Source organism: Gallinula chloropus (assembly GCF_964237585.1).
Source record: "Gallinula chloropus genome assembly, chromosome: 11".
Lineage (NCBI taxonomy): Eukaryota > Metazoa > Chordata > Aves > Gruiformes > Rallidae > Gallinula > Gallinula chloropus.
In genome coordinates, this window is record NC_140096.1 from 6,212,404 (window position 1) to 6,229,642 (window position 17,239).

The 17,239-nt window shown below is 40.7% G+C and overlaps 1 protein-coding gene across 2 annotated transcripts in view; it reads right to left on the reverse strand.

The window, feature by feature from the left end:
• Nucleotides 1-260: 260 nt before the first annotated feature.
• The window catches only part of LOC311195605 (ubiquitin carboxyl-terminal hydrolase 12-like), a gene marked incomplete at its 5' end in the record, with an annotated part of 30,471 nt that continues 13,492 nt past the window's right edge, over nucleotides 261-17,239 (reverse strand). The window contains 7 exons of one of the 2 annotated variants that reach the window (XM_084269013.1): nucleotides 261-396; nucleotides 5,414-5,492; nucleotides 7,855-8,052; nucleotides 8,701-8,784; nucleotides 9,646-9,722; nucleotides 10,901-11,127; nucleotides 12,094-12,307. In XM_084269013.1, coding sequence (XP_084125139.1) covers nucleotides 295-396; nucleotides 5,414-5,492; nucleotides 7,855-8,052; nucleotides 8,701-8,784; nucleotides 9,646-9,722; nucleotides 10,901-11,127; nucleotides 12,094-12,307 — 981 coding nt within the window. In that variant the 3' untranslated portion in view covers nucleotides 261-294. The remainder of the gene's footprint in view (nucleotides 397-5,413; nucleotides 5,493-7,854; nucleotides 8,053-8,700; nucleotides 8,785-9,645; nucleotides 9,723-10,900; nucleotides 11,128-12,093; nucleotides 12,308-17,239) is intronic. The other variant, XM_084269012.1, reaches the window with a different exon arrangement.

Genomic DNA, 17,239 nt, shown 5'->3' on the forward strand with positions numbered 1-17,239 from the left:
TCCATGAGCAAATAAGCAGCTGGGTTTCAAGTAGAGGTAACACAGATTTTGGAAGATAGCACGTAAAAAAAAAAAAAAAAAGCCCAGAAAGAAAACTGGAACAAAAGCTCTTCTTGTCACGGCAGTCTGCACTAATCCTCCATGGAATGGCAGGGAGAAACCTTTACTCGTCCTGCCAGATCTGTCCTGGTCCTACAGCAACGACGAGGAACTGCTTCTGCTGTCACAAAAATGTTCCACTTGGACATATCTTGATCCCTTTTTTCTTTTACTTGTACACACATATCTCTTGCCTTAGTCTCTTGACTGGTAGAAGAGGATATATCCGGATTCTGAGTTTTTGGAAATGTCTGATGTTAACCCATAGAATTCTTCAATAGCCTGGGCATCAATTTTCTGAAAATTAAGGAGAGTCATAATTAGCCTCGGTCAAAACACCACCCTAAGAACCCCTTTCCCAGACAAAGCATTACGTTCAGTTCTGGGGGATGACGCTGGAAAGCCACACAGCATTAATACAACTGTATTTCAGTATCACTGAATCCAACCAAATGCAACAAATATTTTTTCCACTTAATTCCTTATTCACTATTGAAAAAAGGAACTCAAGGCGAGATAACAAATCCCTCAGAAGTGTTGCGGCCTTAAGTTGGGCTGTAACAAAAGGGATGCAGGAAAACATATCCTTAAATGAGTACAAGGTATTTTTATACCTGCTTTCTTGGTCAGACCAATGCAGAAACGAAGAAACACAGTCACTGCTTATCAAAGAGGATTTCTGTAGAGCTGGGAGTAAATAAGTACTGCTCTGAGCAGATTTAACATTCAGCTAGAATAACTTCTCTTAATGCAGAGAAGCCCTGCAAGTACTGCTGGTAATTATACCAAGAAATCTGTGGATCTCATCTGGTTTATGATCTTCTGGTCTTCCGAGAACTTTCCTTCCTTAGGAGTTGCTGCTACAACGCTCACTGAAACATTATCACAGGTTGTGTGTTTTATGAGAAATCAATTACTTGCCACATGAATGGCATTAAACGGGCTGTGAACTCTCTGCAGAAAAGCAGGTTTTCATACTATACTCCCAACAGCAATTTTCATTTTATACTCTGACTCCAAAACACCCACAGGGCATTTTAAAGGGCTTCTAAAGATGCAAGTTCTACAGTCTTGATCCCACTCCGAAGAACCATCGGCTTCATGGTACTGCATGGGATTCTGCAGTCAGCGGAGAGCAAGCGTAGAGACCAAAACAATGACATAAACTACTCCCAAAGACCCGTGCTGCTCAGCACTCCACTGTGTTTTATTATTTCAAAATACCTTTAGGACTTGATCCATGTAAATGAGAGGCTGAAGTAGCCTGAGTTTGTTGCAGAGGACCAAAGGGACACTACCCTTTATTCCCCAAGGAATAAAGTCGAGGAAGCAAAAAAAATCCTTAGAACACGAGAGGCTCTGGGTCAAACACCTGCTTTGATGCTGGGAGGAAACAGGGGAGACCAACTTGTGCCAATGATTTATAAGTAAGGGACTGTGCTACGACTCCATCAAGGAGCTTCCTCAGCTGCAGCAGCAGTCTGGCCGTGTGCTAAATTGCTGCTGGCTGCACTGGGTCCGGCATCCCAGCGAACACAAAGGCACTGGCTTCCCGCCCTGCGTGGCGCTGCACGTTGAGCCTGTCCTCTTCCCAGCCTCCCTCAAGCACAAGAAAACCAGATGCAGTCACTAAGTTTTCAGAAGATGCATCAACTTGCATGACAGAGCTGCAGAAATTCTCCCTTCAATAGTTTTGTTAAAAGAAAACAAAAATTAGGGGGACCATCGTCACCCCCTAGATGCTTTGTCTCTCTCTCTTCTCCATTCAGGGACTTCAGAGAAGCTGGAATACCATTCCAAGAGCGTTTGCATTTTCACACCATTTATTAACATAACATCTACTACAAGCTGTTAGATACACATTTTAAGAGAAAAATAGCAAAAAGAACATTCTTCAGTCCTTGCAATATATTTAGCAGACAACTCAAACATGTTTTATTTTCAGTGCCATCTCACTTGCCTTGCAATCAAGTCTATTTTCACCACTCACTCTGAATGCAACTCAAACGTTTGATATAGATTATTTCATCCTACAGATATTTTTAGTTCTATCATGGCAAAACCGACTTCCTTTTTTAATTTCACCATCCACAGAAAACACAGTGGAACTTAAAAAGGATTACATTGACTCTGTTCTCCCATCTTTATTTGACCATGTATCTTATGGACTGCAAAGTTTCACCCAGTTGCAGTTTCAGAGTAATGACGAGCCAATGGTTTCACAACTACTGTTAGGATTCTGAAGCTTCACCTGGCATTAAGATGATTCTTCCCATTAACTGAGCTTAAATATCTTTTGCTTGCTTCCAGACAACTACTTCAGGTCCCCAAACCAAGTCCTTTTCTCCCATACCATTCAGAGCATTTAACTGAAAGCTGCAAATCTCCAAACAGACATTTAAGTGAAGACATACAATCATTGTCCCCCTTTCCTCAATTTGGAGAACTCCTTGAATGGACTGTTCTCCCTCTCCATTTCAGATAAACCATGTCATCGTGATGTAACACTTAGCTGCTCTAATGACAACCCATCAAACTAGCCAGAGATCATTTACTCAGGTTTCTCAACCGCTCCTGCTTGGTGCGGTATCCCATTCTGGACTGATTTGCCTCCTGGATTTGATTACAGTTGTTTTTTACATATGCTGTAGTATGTTTGATTACCATCTATCTTCTATTTAATTGAAAGTTGGCCTTCTAACCACATCCAAATAGATAAATAAATATGACTTCACCACTGCTGACATTTAGCAAGTGGGTAATAAGGATAAACTCCCTCCCATTGACAGTTCAGAGCTGGGAATTCATAGCACTCGCCAAAGCCACAGCAAAGCGTTTCAACTGTATTTAAGGGAAAAAAGCTTCTCCTCTGTGCTCTCTTTCAGCTGCAGTATATGCAGCCAGGTACAAGGGGTTTGGACTCATCTTCTGGAGCCTGTTGACCTAACACCTGTCTTGTTGTATTCAGTTCTCACCTAGAATATTTAGTCTAAATAGTTTCTTTATAAAAGCTGCTTTCATGTTCATATACTCTCCGAAGAGCAGAAAGCCCTGAATCCAGACACATATACAGAATTCACGTTTGAGGGTCTTGGGTTGTTTAGGTTTTTTTTGCCACTCCATTTATAAGGACAACCTCTGTGATGTCATACGTAGCAAACTGTTTCCTGGGATGTCACCTCACAGCCAATCACAAGCGGTTTGAAAACCGTACTTGGTCAAGTTCAAAGTAGCTAATGAAATTGCTTTAGGCAGCAGATGGAACCAACAAAAGCAGTTGCAGCTTTACTTCATTTTTTCAGTGACCAGCCTGTGGTAAGTAGGCTACTCCAGCCCTAGCAAGGAATGAACTCTCAGGAGCTGATGACTGAGCAGGGAGAGAGAACAGATGAGTAAAACTGTAACCACTTCTTCCAACAGCCCGTAGAATGGGCAGAAGAGGAGCAGTCTCCACTATGCTGTTCTCCTCAATCACTGAAATACCAGAAATTCAGGCGAGTTTTAGAAGGTTGAGGAAAGAGACAGGGTGGCACTTCCTAGACAGGATGGTAAGAGGTAAGCTTTGTATTCATAACATGCTTAGAAGGCAGGAGCAGCTACAATGGACGCTCAGTGAAGAGATCCAGCTGGAATCCTTGTGCTACACTCTTCAAAGGAGGTAGGGGAGCCGCTGTTCATCAGAAAGGGTCAGTGACTACAAAGGAGTCATGTGCAAAACTCCCATGTACAATTTTTCATGACCTCCACCGGTAGAAATAAGCAAAGCCTTATTTCTGTCACAGAAACAGGTAACACGTGCAAACAGCAGCCAGGGAGAGTCTTCTAGCAGGGAAATGAATCTTAAACTTCCAGATCTGCAGCTGGGGCAGAGGTAGTGCTGCAGGACAGGGCTACGTTCCTAATCCTCATCGAGAGAGTGAAAACTCAAAGAACCAGGGAAGACACCAAAAGTAGAAATTTCAGATCTGAGAGCTTTATTTTCTATAGCATTTTAGCTAAACTCTTAAAGAAGAAGAAAGTACAAAAAAGAAAGCAGTGATTAAAGACAGAAAAGCAACTTAAAGGAGAAAATAAAACCCCAACCAAACACAAAAAAACCCCAAACCAACCAACCACCTCTCCAGAAGAGAAAAGCTATATTCTGGCTTGAGGCATCTCCTTGAATTTACTGTCCAGCAACAGACAGGATGTATTTAAAAGCTATGCTCTGGCACATAGTGTTTGCAGATAAAAAGAAATTCTGTTTTGCCCTGTTAGCTAAGACAGGACACATAGGTGAGTGACAAAACAAATGCACACCAGCAAGGTGGTTATTTTATGTCTACTTTTTAAACGGTAAAGTATCTCTCCCAGATGGAGAGGACAGTGAATTCTTGCACTTAAAAACATTGAACACTAGTTCCAAAACTCGCTGACACAATTACATACTTTGGCCATGACAGAAACAGAAGAAAATCACCCTCAAAATATAATAATAGGAGAAGGGAAGCTGCTCAGAGTTGTACAGCTCTCCAAATCACCAGGAAGTCATCCCTGAGGCTCAGGGCGAAGCAAAGATTTATAAAAAACCCAACCCCTGGAGAATGTACTACATTATCTTTAAATCAACATAAGCAAGGATTTTGCTGCACCCATTTAGACACTTAGCACCAGGCTAACCTTGAGTATGAGATCTAAGGCAAACAAGACATTTTTCTCATTACAAAAAGCAGTTCTACTATTTGATATTTGCTTGGTAACTATGGGAAATACAGATATACAAAAATATTTTGGATATTAGTCTTTAGACATATATTAGTAGAAAATTTAAGGGAAAATTTGCTGGCCCAGACTGTTTAAACATTACTGCATGTAGTCCAGGTATCTTTGTATACCCTCAGGTCTCCCAAAGTCTCTTCTACATTTTTCTACACTTCAATTTGTTGGGCAAAGCTCCCTACAGAAACCCCAAACTTAGAAGTTCTTAAATGCAGTAGTGAAGCGCAACTAGCACAAAGCAAGTTCACAACACACTGGAGCCCCAAAAGGTGGGCTGAAATAACAGCATGCCTGATCTCCAGTAAGATACTGGCGGTATTCCAGCCCCAGCAGACACACTGCACCCTGTGCCTGAGGTGCCAGCACAGCCGTTGTGCTGGTTTGCCCTTCTCACTGCTGCTGTAACCAAGAAGCACAAAAATGCTGGATTTTGAATAATTCTGTGCATGTTTTGCTGAAATGCTTTCACAGGTGCAAAAGGTAATCCCAGACCCAAAACCAGAGCTGGAAAGCAATGCTGTCTACACTTGTTTTCCCCGTGTATAAGCATACCTACCTCTACAATGTCATCATCAAACAGCAACCAAAAGCCATGGCTCTTCACAATGGTGATATAATGTCCACGATTTGGACCACTGCCAGGAAAAAGAGGAGAAAAGAAAAGGGGATTGAAAACTTATTACTCTTGTGCCTACAAAGGCAGGACCACCATTCTTTGTGATTCTAGCTGTTACTGGCAGAATTAGATTTCCCAGCTCTTAATGCTGTCTAGCACTACTCATAACATTGTTTAGGTCCTTAGGCTTTGCCAAATTGCTTAAATTAAAATTTCTGTCTTTGCTACTTGCCAAATATAATATATCCAAAATACACAAGTCCATAAATATTTCAGATAGTCATACATCTATTTCAAAAAACAAAATTAAAAGCCAATTCTTTCAATCACTGTTTTGTCATATTCACCACTGCTGAGCATTACAGAATCACAGACTGCTTTGGATTGGGAGGGACCTCAAAGCCCATCTAGTTCCAACCCCCCGCCATGGATAGGGACAGCCTCCACTAGCCGAGCCTGCCCAAAGCCCCATCCAACCCGGCCTTGAACACCTCCAGGGATCCAGAGGCTCCCCTGTGCCAGGGCCTCATCCCCTCAGAGTAAAGAATTTCTTTCTAATGTCCAACCTCACCCTGCCCTTGTTCAGCTTGAAGCCATCACCCCATATCCTGTCCCTGCACTCCCTGGTAACCTGTAGGACCCCTTTAAGGATTGGTAGGCCACCATTAGGCCTCCCTGGAGCCTTCTCTTCTCCAGGCTGAACAAGCCAAACTCTCACAGCCTGTCTTCATATGACCAGCATCCTGATCACTGTTCAAAAATGTTAATAACTGTCTGGCTGAAGTATTTAATTTGCATAGGAGCAGGTTTTTAATTCTTAATGTGGTTTAACCTATGGCTGACTGCACACAGGCTTTCTGCTACTGTTTCCAGTGGCAATATCCCAGGGGGATTCTATCACCTTAACATTGACCCTGAAGGGAAGGGACAACAAAATGACCTAACTCAAGGGGAGATGGATCTGCAGAATAAAGGCAGGTAGGCTGCCCTGAAAAGGAAGCAGTTTCAGATAATCAATTATATGGCTGGAAAGCTACGAGCTACTAACTTCACCCTCTGAGATGACACAGTGGGGAAAAAAAAAAGAATCCTCTTCCCTGCTTTTTACTTAGCATTTACATAAGGCTTTAACACACTTATATTCCTAGCAGCTTTAGGCAAAAGAAAGTACTTCTGTAGTTCTTCCAGAATGACTGATAAATATAAACACACACCCTGTCACAGGATCCAATTTCTTTGTTTAGAGCAACTAAATGAAAAGCGAAACTATAAGGGCAAAATATTTTAAACTAGTTCTCAGAACTCAAATAAGATAAATTATATTTTATAAATAAGTCTTTTCTAAGTTCCTAGTAAGAATTGAAACCAGGAGTCACAGGACGCATAAAAGGCCCATTTAAGAGAGCAGGTTTGAGAGGAAAAAGCAAACCCAGTTAATACATGTAAATTACTGCTCACCATCATTAAAACATGTAAGTGTAGTTAAATGTATAGCAAATTAAGAAGCTACAGAAGAAAACACACAAGAGGAGATCTCAGAATGATCTAAATAAAAAATAGCACAACTGTATCACAGCAAAAATCACCAGGAGTTGTATGTAGTTTGCTTATGCTAAATCAATGCCATATCAGTGTGTTGATTGGATTGTCTTTCTCCTCACAAAGACACTTCAAAACCATTGTGTTGCAATAATTATTTAAAAAATCATACCTCCAGAAGGCAATTTTAAATATTTTTTACCTTCCATGACTGCTTTTTTTTTCCCCAGAAGTGTTAAAAATTTTTCACCTTTTTGCTTACAACAAATTAATAAAGACAAATTAATAAAGAGAATAAGGAGATTTTTAAAAAAATCAACAGTACACACTTTATTCCACATGGTGGCACCAGCTTCTAAAGAAAAAAAACAAACTTCAATGGTTTCACAAGTAGCGACATAAGAACTGTAACTTTATTCTTTCCAAAATTTGGGTTTGTTTTTTTTTTTTTTTTAATTCATTTAGCTTTCCTAGAAAATAAGGCTGGGGTTGTTTTGGGGTTTATATGGGTTTTGCTTTTGTAAAGATTGCTCTTACTTTGCTACAGCTCAAAGAAACAACTTGTCCGAACTGCAAGCTGGGAAGAGCACACCTGTGTCCTCAGAGAGCAAAATTTAAAGCAGTAAAAAAGTAGGGAAACCGCCCCCAACCCTGACTGAAGCCCTTCCTTAAAAACCAAACCAAAGCAAATCTGGATTTCAGGCAACTCACTCTGACACTGCTCAGCATGCTTCCATACTGCCAGCCACTGGACTGGTATAAAACAGCACATGGATGGACAGACTCCTTTCAAATGTCAAGAAAAGGCATTTTAAGGTCCACAAAGCACAAATCCAACATACCTGCCACAGTGAACAACTACAGCCACAAGGTCATACATTCTGTCAGGATTTGTAGCATCTCCTGAAGTATTAAAGAGCCGGAGCTCCAAGGGAAAGACTACACGGTAGGAGAGTTTGGTGTATCGATGCAGCTGGTCCATGTATTTGAACCTTTTTAAGTGCAGAGCTAGAATCATGGGCAGCTTTTTCACTCTCATTCTGAGCCACAAAAATATGTTAAACAAAGAACAAGGTATTAGCAGATCACCTAAAACAAAGCTTTGTTCAAGAACAGTTTTAATAGGAAGAAGCTTCCCAAAAGGCATCTAAACCAATGATTTTCGACAGGCTGCCTTGCTCACGTATGCTCTGGTGAGAGCAGGCAGCATCTATTCTGAAAGATTAACTACACAACTGACCTCTGAATGCAGGACAACTGCCTATGCTGAAAACCTCAATTTTTCATCACATCAATGGGAAGAAAGAGATGGGATAAATATGTCTTGCTGTGACCAAGTATGAGGTGAGAAATAAGATATTTGGCATACAGCATTCATACTGGAAGCAGATGGGGTGGTTTTCAATGGCTTTAAGATAATTAATACTAACTGGGGGAAATGCAAATGTCTGGAAGCATGAGATACACGCTTTCCTGGGAAGAAATATAAAATGAATCTCTCAATTTCTCTCTGATAAGGTTACTACAAAGTTACTTGGTCTCTCCACTTTTCCTTACTCCCTTCCCCACCAAACAAGAGACCTAAACAGTCTTAGGTTTTCTTTTTACTGAATTCACAAGGTGTATTTTTCCAACTGCTGCCTATTTTAAGAGAATATTTATATTAGCCTGAGTATTTTGAACCTTACCTCTTCTGCGCTTCTTGTTTACTGCGGCACTGCTCACAATAGTATTTATATTCACTGCATAGAGTTTCAGTATTACTAAATCCCCTGTGAAAATCAGAAAGTCAGATAAGCAAAGATATTTAGTCAGACCATCCAGTCAGAAGTTACTGCCATTAATGCTGAAAAAAGCCAAGTAATTGCAGAAGATTAAATTCCTCTTATTTGTAGCGCTCATACGTCCCAAATACATTTTAGATGTATTTGTCCCAGTGTTGGGATGTAGTATAAATGTTCAGCTGGAAAAATCTGGAAGTTACACCCTCAGGTATTAACTGTTTGTTTTCTGGGCAGGAGTCAAAAGCAACAGATGACAGCAATAAGGTGATTATATTTTGGTTTCAGAGGTAGCCACTCCATGTTTTCTCTGGTGGCAGACACTAAGATCATTACCCACTGACACGCCAAAGTCTGGATTATCTTTCAATTCCCAGCAATTATCCATTCATTATCAGCTATTAAAAAGCCAGATGCTATATCCAACTTGCAGTATCCTAGCAGCTGATAACCCTTGGATCTAGCAGTCAAATACGTGGAGCAAAAAAAAAACCCACCAACCAACCTGACCACAAACATAGGACAACTGAAATGCAATGAAAATATTAAAATAAACTAGAATTTATTATGAAACCAAACATATCACTTTTAGCTTTGATAAAACCTGACTATGTGATGTTAAAACCCCCATAGAAGAACTCAGTCTTAGTGGTATGTAGGAAATACTCACGCTCATTAACTACGAAAAGCCGCTGAGAAACCAGCGGCTTCAAAAGGCCACGATAAGGATAAAATGAACAGAACACATTTAACCTAAGTGAAAGCACAAAACTTTTGCACAATTGAGCAAGTAAGCTCCTCCCTTCTGAGCAAGGGCGGGTATTTTTTCCATTCCCAAATATTTTCATTTACCTTAGACAGTGTGTAATTGATGTATTTTGTTCCACATCAACCGATAGATCCAGAAAGTCCTCATCTTTGCTACTAACCTTGAAAAAAATAAGAAGAAATATTTCCTAACAGTTTAGAACTGGCTGATTTCTTTTAGCTGTTTCTGGGAGGGTTCAATGTCTTCGTTGCAAGCAGATTGCTTGATGATAAAAAATACATACATACCCACATGGAGGACATTGCATGAGGTAAACTAAGACTGAAGAAATAATCTCTGCTGATACAATCCAAAACCCCAAAACCAAACCCCAAACCCAGGAAAAACCCCACAAAGAAACAAACCCAGAAAGTTTTCTTGCAAAGCACTGCTCCCCCCTTGAGACTTCACGACATCTGCTTACTTCACTGGCAAAGCCACGTTTTTAACTGTGCAGAGCTCTCAGAAGCTTTAACCATATCCCACTCTGCTTTGTAGTCTGATACAGCTTTCTGCTGCATTTCAGAGTTCAACAACAAATGCTTAGAGGAAACGCAGAAACAGGCAGATGGGTTTTCAATGAAATGGGTTAGCAGTTAGGAAAACCATCTCTCCATTTGTGGAACAGTCACATTTAATTTCAAAATTCTTGAGAGAGAATCTTATTAGTGTCAGTTTTAGAGCTTCTATTCACCACATCGCCATAATTTCAGCTTTTAAATGCCAAGAACAGTAATTTCAGTTGCAATCACTCTTGTCTTTCCTTCCTTCCCCATTCCTTTTCTTTCTTTTTTTCTTTCAGGAAATATTAAATCAGGCTTAGCACATACGCAACTACACATTCCTGGTCTGAAGGTGGAGTGCTTCTACTTCTAGACTTTGTGGCATTTCTGTTGCTTTATGGACCAGCCCCAAGAAGCACAGACTTCCAGTTCAATCCCAGAGTTAAATGAATAGCGAGCAACTCTCATGTAGAAACACAACATGAACTATCAATCACTGACACAGGAAATAACATGAAGACAAAAAGGCAGCTTGTATCAGCCAGGTGCAGACTGCCTTGATGGAAACAGGGAGGAAGAACAGAAAAAACACTACGCTTTTTCTGAGAAACATACCTTAATGAGTATTGGTTTGAACATAGAGGTGATACAGTCATAAAATAGGCTATGCTCCATATTTTAATAGAGAGAGTGCAATTTCATCTATCCTAATAAATGAAAAAGTGTGCTTAGTATTAGGGAAAATGATCCAGAACCTGTGAAAAATCTAAGAGGTTTGGTTTTGTTTTAAACGTACAGCCTCACAGTTAAGACATCTGGTTTCATTGGTTAGTGTTCCTTGGAAGATTTCATGGACCCACGTCAGATCAGTCTTGTCTCCTTCTTCGCTCTCGGTGCTGCCATTCTGGAGTTTGCCATTCTGCTTCTCCTGCTTTTTCTCTTCTTGTAGTAAGTCAGCAATAGTGTTAAGTAGGTAGTTTAGGAATTCATGTGCATCCTGCTGCATATAATTATCAAATAATTCTGGAAAAGAAGAGATCAAGAAGAATGATGAGATACAGATACTTCGTAATACCGAGTTACTACGCTTATAGCAATCAGTGCGTGCCCTCTGCCCTTCTCTACCCTGTTACACAGTGGTGGGTTCAGCCACTCAAGAGTCTTTGAAGAATTATACTTTATTGTTCTCACAACGGATGCCAAGTCACCCTCATCTATTCCTCAGGTGGCAATAAACAACCACCTGAAAAATAACACCGATGAAACTCAGTCTGGTCACTTCTTGGAACTGAAGAAAACCAGGATTGGTTTTGCTTGGGTTTTTTGTTATGGGGCTGTTTGGCTTTTGTCTTTGGGGAGGGAGAGAAATGCAGAAATTCAGACATGTTGCCTTGGGCCATTAGCTCATTAAAACGAGCATTAAGGGGCAAAAATCCTCTACTGTAAGTATGTTAACTTTTAGAATTAAAGCAATGATGATAAATCAACATATGGAACTTTTCCTCGCTATGCACCCCTGGTAAATTACCACTAGTTCTCATCACAATTAATTTATCAAACCACAAATGTATGAAAGCAAGCTAAGAGTGGTTAAGTTTCCTCAGAGTTCAACTCTGACCAACTTCATGAGAACTGTTCAGCTCATGACAATTTCTAGCTGTAATCCAAAGTATCCAGCAGACCTCTACAGAACACGATGCCAAGGTGGAATAACTGGAGCACTGAGATTCATGTATATGTTCTGTACTTGGTCTAAGTAAACACCAAAACAAAGATATTTAGATAACCCACAGTTCTGATATAATCTCTCTTACTATGCTACAGAGGTGGTGAAATGCACACTGCAAATAGGAGATCAAAAATCTGCAAGAAACCCGTTACAACCTAACAATTTGGATTCCCTTAACAAGAAAGTTGCATTGATATTTCACAGGCTTAGATCCCCAATGCTTAATTAAATCTGCATACAAATTTCATTTATTCATTTACCATTCTCTTTCCTCAATCGGGAAATAAATTTCTTGGGTGGGATGACTCCCACCTTCTTCTTTTGCGTAGCAATACTGTTGAAGAGATCAGAGAGGCATGTCAGGAGGCTTTCCTTCTTTCGAGGCTGCACTTTGTATGCCAAAACTTTTTCCCGAAATGGACGACAAAAATAAAGTGCCTGTAAGACTGAGTTGCAGTAGCAGGTATTGCCGAACTGGTTAAAACAGAACAAAAGGAAAACAAACGTTTTCATATTAGGCCTGTTAAAAAGTAATAACAGAATGATGTTGTTTATTAAGAATGTCACATACTGAAAATGGAAAAGTCGTCTGTCATTTATTGGGGAAATACTAGTAGGCGTGGTGTAAAAGACTCGTCCTTGTCTCATCACAGCTGGTAAAAGGAAGATTAGGAAGAGAAGACAACAGTCACAGTGCTGCTGCACACACAAAGCAGGGAATCACTGACACACAGACATTCCAATCGCCGACTCATCACAAAATGAAGAACTATTCCCAGGGGAGAGCTGACTGATACCCATATGGAGGGGTGCCGACGATGCAGCACAACAGAGGGACAAGGAGGCAGAAAGAGGAAGAGATGACACCCATCAACATCATGGTTACATGAGCTGAAACGCATGAACTCATCTGTTAGATTTGCCTGTGTCAGGTACACAAAGTTTGTTTAAGAGAGTTAACAAGGTACACACTGAGAATCTCCTGTTTATAATGAAGTATTCTGAGAAGTAGATGACAGGCAAATTGAAAGGGCAGCTGCTTTAAATCCACCATATCTGAAGGCAGCATTGTTCTAGAGCAAGGAGAACAGCAACAGCATCCAAAAGCAGTGCTCCGCATTGCTTAACAAGGAGAACCCCTCAGACCACTGAGATATTAGATATCATCTGCAAGAAATACACCATGGCTTCTTCTTACTTTGCACTTCATTGTGCAACTGTATCGTACAATGCTGTTCCTTCAAATAAATGAAATCAATTTTTGCCAGTCCCCAGATATTCTGGTAATGAGATTCTGCAACTCAAGGGCATCAAGAGCAAAATATTTTAAAGAAACAAAATGAGCATACAAATCTGACTATGGAACACAGAATGTTTTGTTAAGTGGTATTCAGAGAATACAGCCACTCCTCCTGACCAAAATTTGATGCGATTACTATAGTGGGATGATTTCAAGTTAATAATGAGTTTGCTGACTGAAACAGAAAAGTAACAGTTTAATTCATACGGCTAAACAGGTTACAGCCTTGTAGTCACATTAGCATTCATTTATACTACATGCAAACAGCACAGAACAACAGTTAAACCTGACTGACATGTGGGAAACAACTGTGCTAGCTGAACAAATACAGGAATTCAGATAGAACCTAACTCATACACTTGTTAGTGACCTGGGAATACAAATAAGCATCACAGTAACTAAATTTGCATACAGGACAAAACAGGCAGAAGACCTACCAAAATTCTGATTAAATATTACTGATTTCAGATGAGGAATCTGAAGGAAGGTCATGGTGCATCTCAAGTAAAAAAGAAATTAACAAAGCAAGTAGTTAATGAGATTTCAGGACTGTATTTTTGGAGAAGTGAAGAAGCATCAACTGGTTATACATGTCCTGCTCTGATGCCACACACAGAGAAATTATTAGAAGCAAACTAAATGGAACAGTTAAATGAGTTAAAGTATTAAAATTCCATCCAAATAACATTAAAAAATCCCAAGAGTAAGATGCAAGATGCTGTGTGGTAGACAAAGGAAAGCGATACGGTGAATAACTCACTTGACAGCATGCTTTCTGTTTTAAAATGTCCTCCTAAACGTGAATTCAACTCTGTTTGCTATCACCTTCACACAAAGTAACGTGGAAGAGCTCGTTCCTGAAATCAGTATCTTGCATATTAGCATTTAGGTATTTTACTGCATGCCAAGCACTTCACAAAGAGACCATATGATTCATTTTATGTTAGCAATTCTGACTTTTTTCATGTTGGAACAAAATAATTCCAACTTTAGGCAATTCAGGACCTTGGGAAACTTCAGAGTATCTCAATTTTTGACCTACACCTCTCAGTATCAGAGACAGTACTCCACAAACAGCATGTCAAACTGTGAAACTGCAAGCAGTTTGAGTTTATAAGTACGAAGTAGTCAGATCTTTCAGTTATGACCTTAACTTTGCTACAAATTCTGCCTGAAACACAAAATTAAAGAAAGAAGAAAAAAGAAAAAAAAAAAAGGCTCTCCATTTGAAGGAACCCTGAAAACCAGGCTGGAAAGGCAGCTCTCACAGAACCACAAGGTTGGAAAAGAGTTTAAGATCATCAAGTCCAACCATTCCTGTTTTAAGCTAAACCATATCCCTAAGTACCTCATCTACGGTCACCCAACACCCCCAGGTCCTTCTTGGCTCTCAATGGGCCGATAAGTCTTGCTCATCAACCCAGAGCTGCGCCCACAGATCAAACTCCCAACCAGTGTACAAAGTCTAACGTGATCTCACACATGAACCAAGAACAGGTACAAACATGCAGGTTGAAAAATGTTTTTGTCCCAGTTTCTCTGGTATAAATATTTTAAATAGATGCCAAACATAAGCGGTTTTGCTTAAAACTGACTGCATTTAGGGTCATCATTACCTAACTTCATAAGAACTTGTAAAATTTACACTCAAAGTAAAAATAAAGTTTGAAGGCTATTTTAAGATAGATGCTTCTTAAAATGAAAGCTGCGATGAAATTCTGGAATGAAAACACTGTCCCATCCCTCTTGCTCTTCATTTCAACAGTACACGTAATCTGTTCTACAAGGCAGTCAGAAGAGCGGTCAGACCCTTCTCCCACATACTGCACAGTGGTTTTAACAGTAGTTTGACTGCGGGGAAGCTGGTTCAGCTCACTGATCCAAAGAGAAAAGAACTATCTGAAAAGGAAAAAGGAAAGCCTCCACCATCCATAGTTTCAGCACCTGGTTCATCTGCAGTGCAACCACACGCTCACTAGCACAGCTGCTGAAGCCACGGAACTGCTCTCATTAAAGCACTCCAATTAACTTCAAATCATGAAAAACACATAAATGACAAAGGAAAAAGCTCTGCAGAACAGCATGAAAGCCATCCTCCTGGAGAAACTGGTCACAAGGAATAAAACACAACAGTATTAGTCATACTTTGTCCTTCAAAACAGAATGGATGTAGTTATAAACATACCAGTTATTTTTAGAATGCTATTTTTCCTCTTCACACTATTCATAGCTCTGCTATTTATGTTTCAATTGGAGATGCCTTCCATTCTTCTCATTATGGCACAAACCTCAGCAGCTTTGGAATGGCCATTAACACCATACTTCAGGAGTATAACTCAATGTCTTTAGATAGCTTGGTGTCTGAGAAGACAAAGTGCTAGAAACCCACACAGAAGTCAACTACATGAGTCTGTAATGAGCTGCAACAAGTAAGGCTTTAGTAGCTATGTTAACCTTATTTGTCTTCAAGTAAATTATAGATCCAAAGAATCATTAGGGTTGGAAAAGACCTCCAAGATCATCCGGTCCAACTGTCCCCCCACCACCTCTATTACTCACTAACCCACGTCCTTAAGTATCTCATCCAGCCTCTCCCTGAACACCCTGAGGGACAGTGACTCCATCACCTCCCAGGGCAACCCATTCCAATGCCAAATTACTCTGAGAAGAAATTTCTCCTAATTTCTAACCTGAACCTCCCCTGGCACAACTTGCAGCCATTGCCTCTTGTCCTGTTGCTACTTATCTGCAAGAAGAGGCTGACCCCCCCTCCTTTCAGGTAGAAAGCAATAAGGTCTCCCCTGAGCCTCCTCTTCTCCAGGCTTAACAGTCCCAGTTCCCTCAGCTGCCCCTCATCACACCCATCAGGGCTCCAGCCCCTTCCCAGTCTAGTTGTCTTTCTCTGGACATGCTCCAGGGCCTCGATGTCTTTCTTGGTGTAAAGGGCCCAAACCTGAACCCAGTATTCAAGGTGTGGCCTCACCAGAGCTGAGCACAGGGGGATGATCACCTCCCTGGTCCTGCTGGTCACACTACTCCTGACACAAGCCATGATGCCATTGGCCTTCTGGGTCACCCAGACACACTGATGGCTCATGTTCAGGCGAGTGTCAACCAACACTCCCAGGTCCTTTTCCTCTGTGCAGCTTTCCAGCCACCCTGCCCCAAGCCTGTAGTGTTACCTGGGGTTGTTATGACCAAAGTGCAGGACTTGGCACTTTGCCATGCTGAACTTCCAACCATCGATCTAACCTGTCCAGGTCCCTCTGGAGGGCCTTCCTACCCTCTGGCAGATTCACACTTCCCTCCAACTAGGTGTGTCTGTAAACTTCCTGAGGGTGCACTCAATTCCCCCATCCAATAAGGGTATTAAAGAGGATGGGCTGCTGTACTGACCCCTGGGGAGCACCAGTGGTGACTGGTCGCCAGCTGAATTTAACTCCATTCACCACCAAATGTACCCAGATGAGCAGCAACAGAAGCAGACTTATGTTGCTAGTGAGTTCTGCCAAAATTGCACTTTCACATGTGTCTATTAACTACCTATATTCATTGGTAAGAGATGTCACAAGCCCAACAGCTGCCCTTCTCCTCCAGAAGCACTGGCAAGATCAACATCCATGCTCTGCTCTCCCCACAGTCAGCGTAAGCAGACAATTCTTGCTGCCTAGCAGATCCTAGTCACATCAGATCTATACAAACTGACAGACCCAAAAATGACACCTCTTTAGAAGGACTCAGCATTACACAAGCTGTCAAAAAATGAAAAAAAGAATTATTACTACATGCAAAAAGAAGCCACCAACCAAGTGCATGGCATTCATCTCCTGTCTCTGGCCTCACCTAGAAGACCTCCCACTAGTCCCACATGTAATATGATTTAGAAAAGTAATGCATTTTCATTTTAAAACCTCAAGGCTCCCAAACACTGCAGAAGCATGTAAAATCAAATCTCCCTTCTCAAGAAAAGCACACAAACAATGTACACACTTTACTAATGCCCTTCCCAGCTAAACATTCAAGCCCTATAATTAGAAACATACCTGTGTAGAAAGATCTCTCTCAAAAGCTTTATTATAAATATACTTGTTTTTCTGTGTTTAATA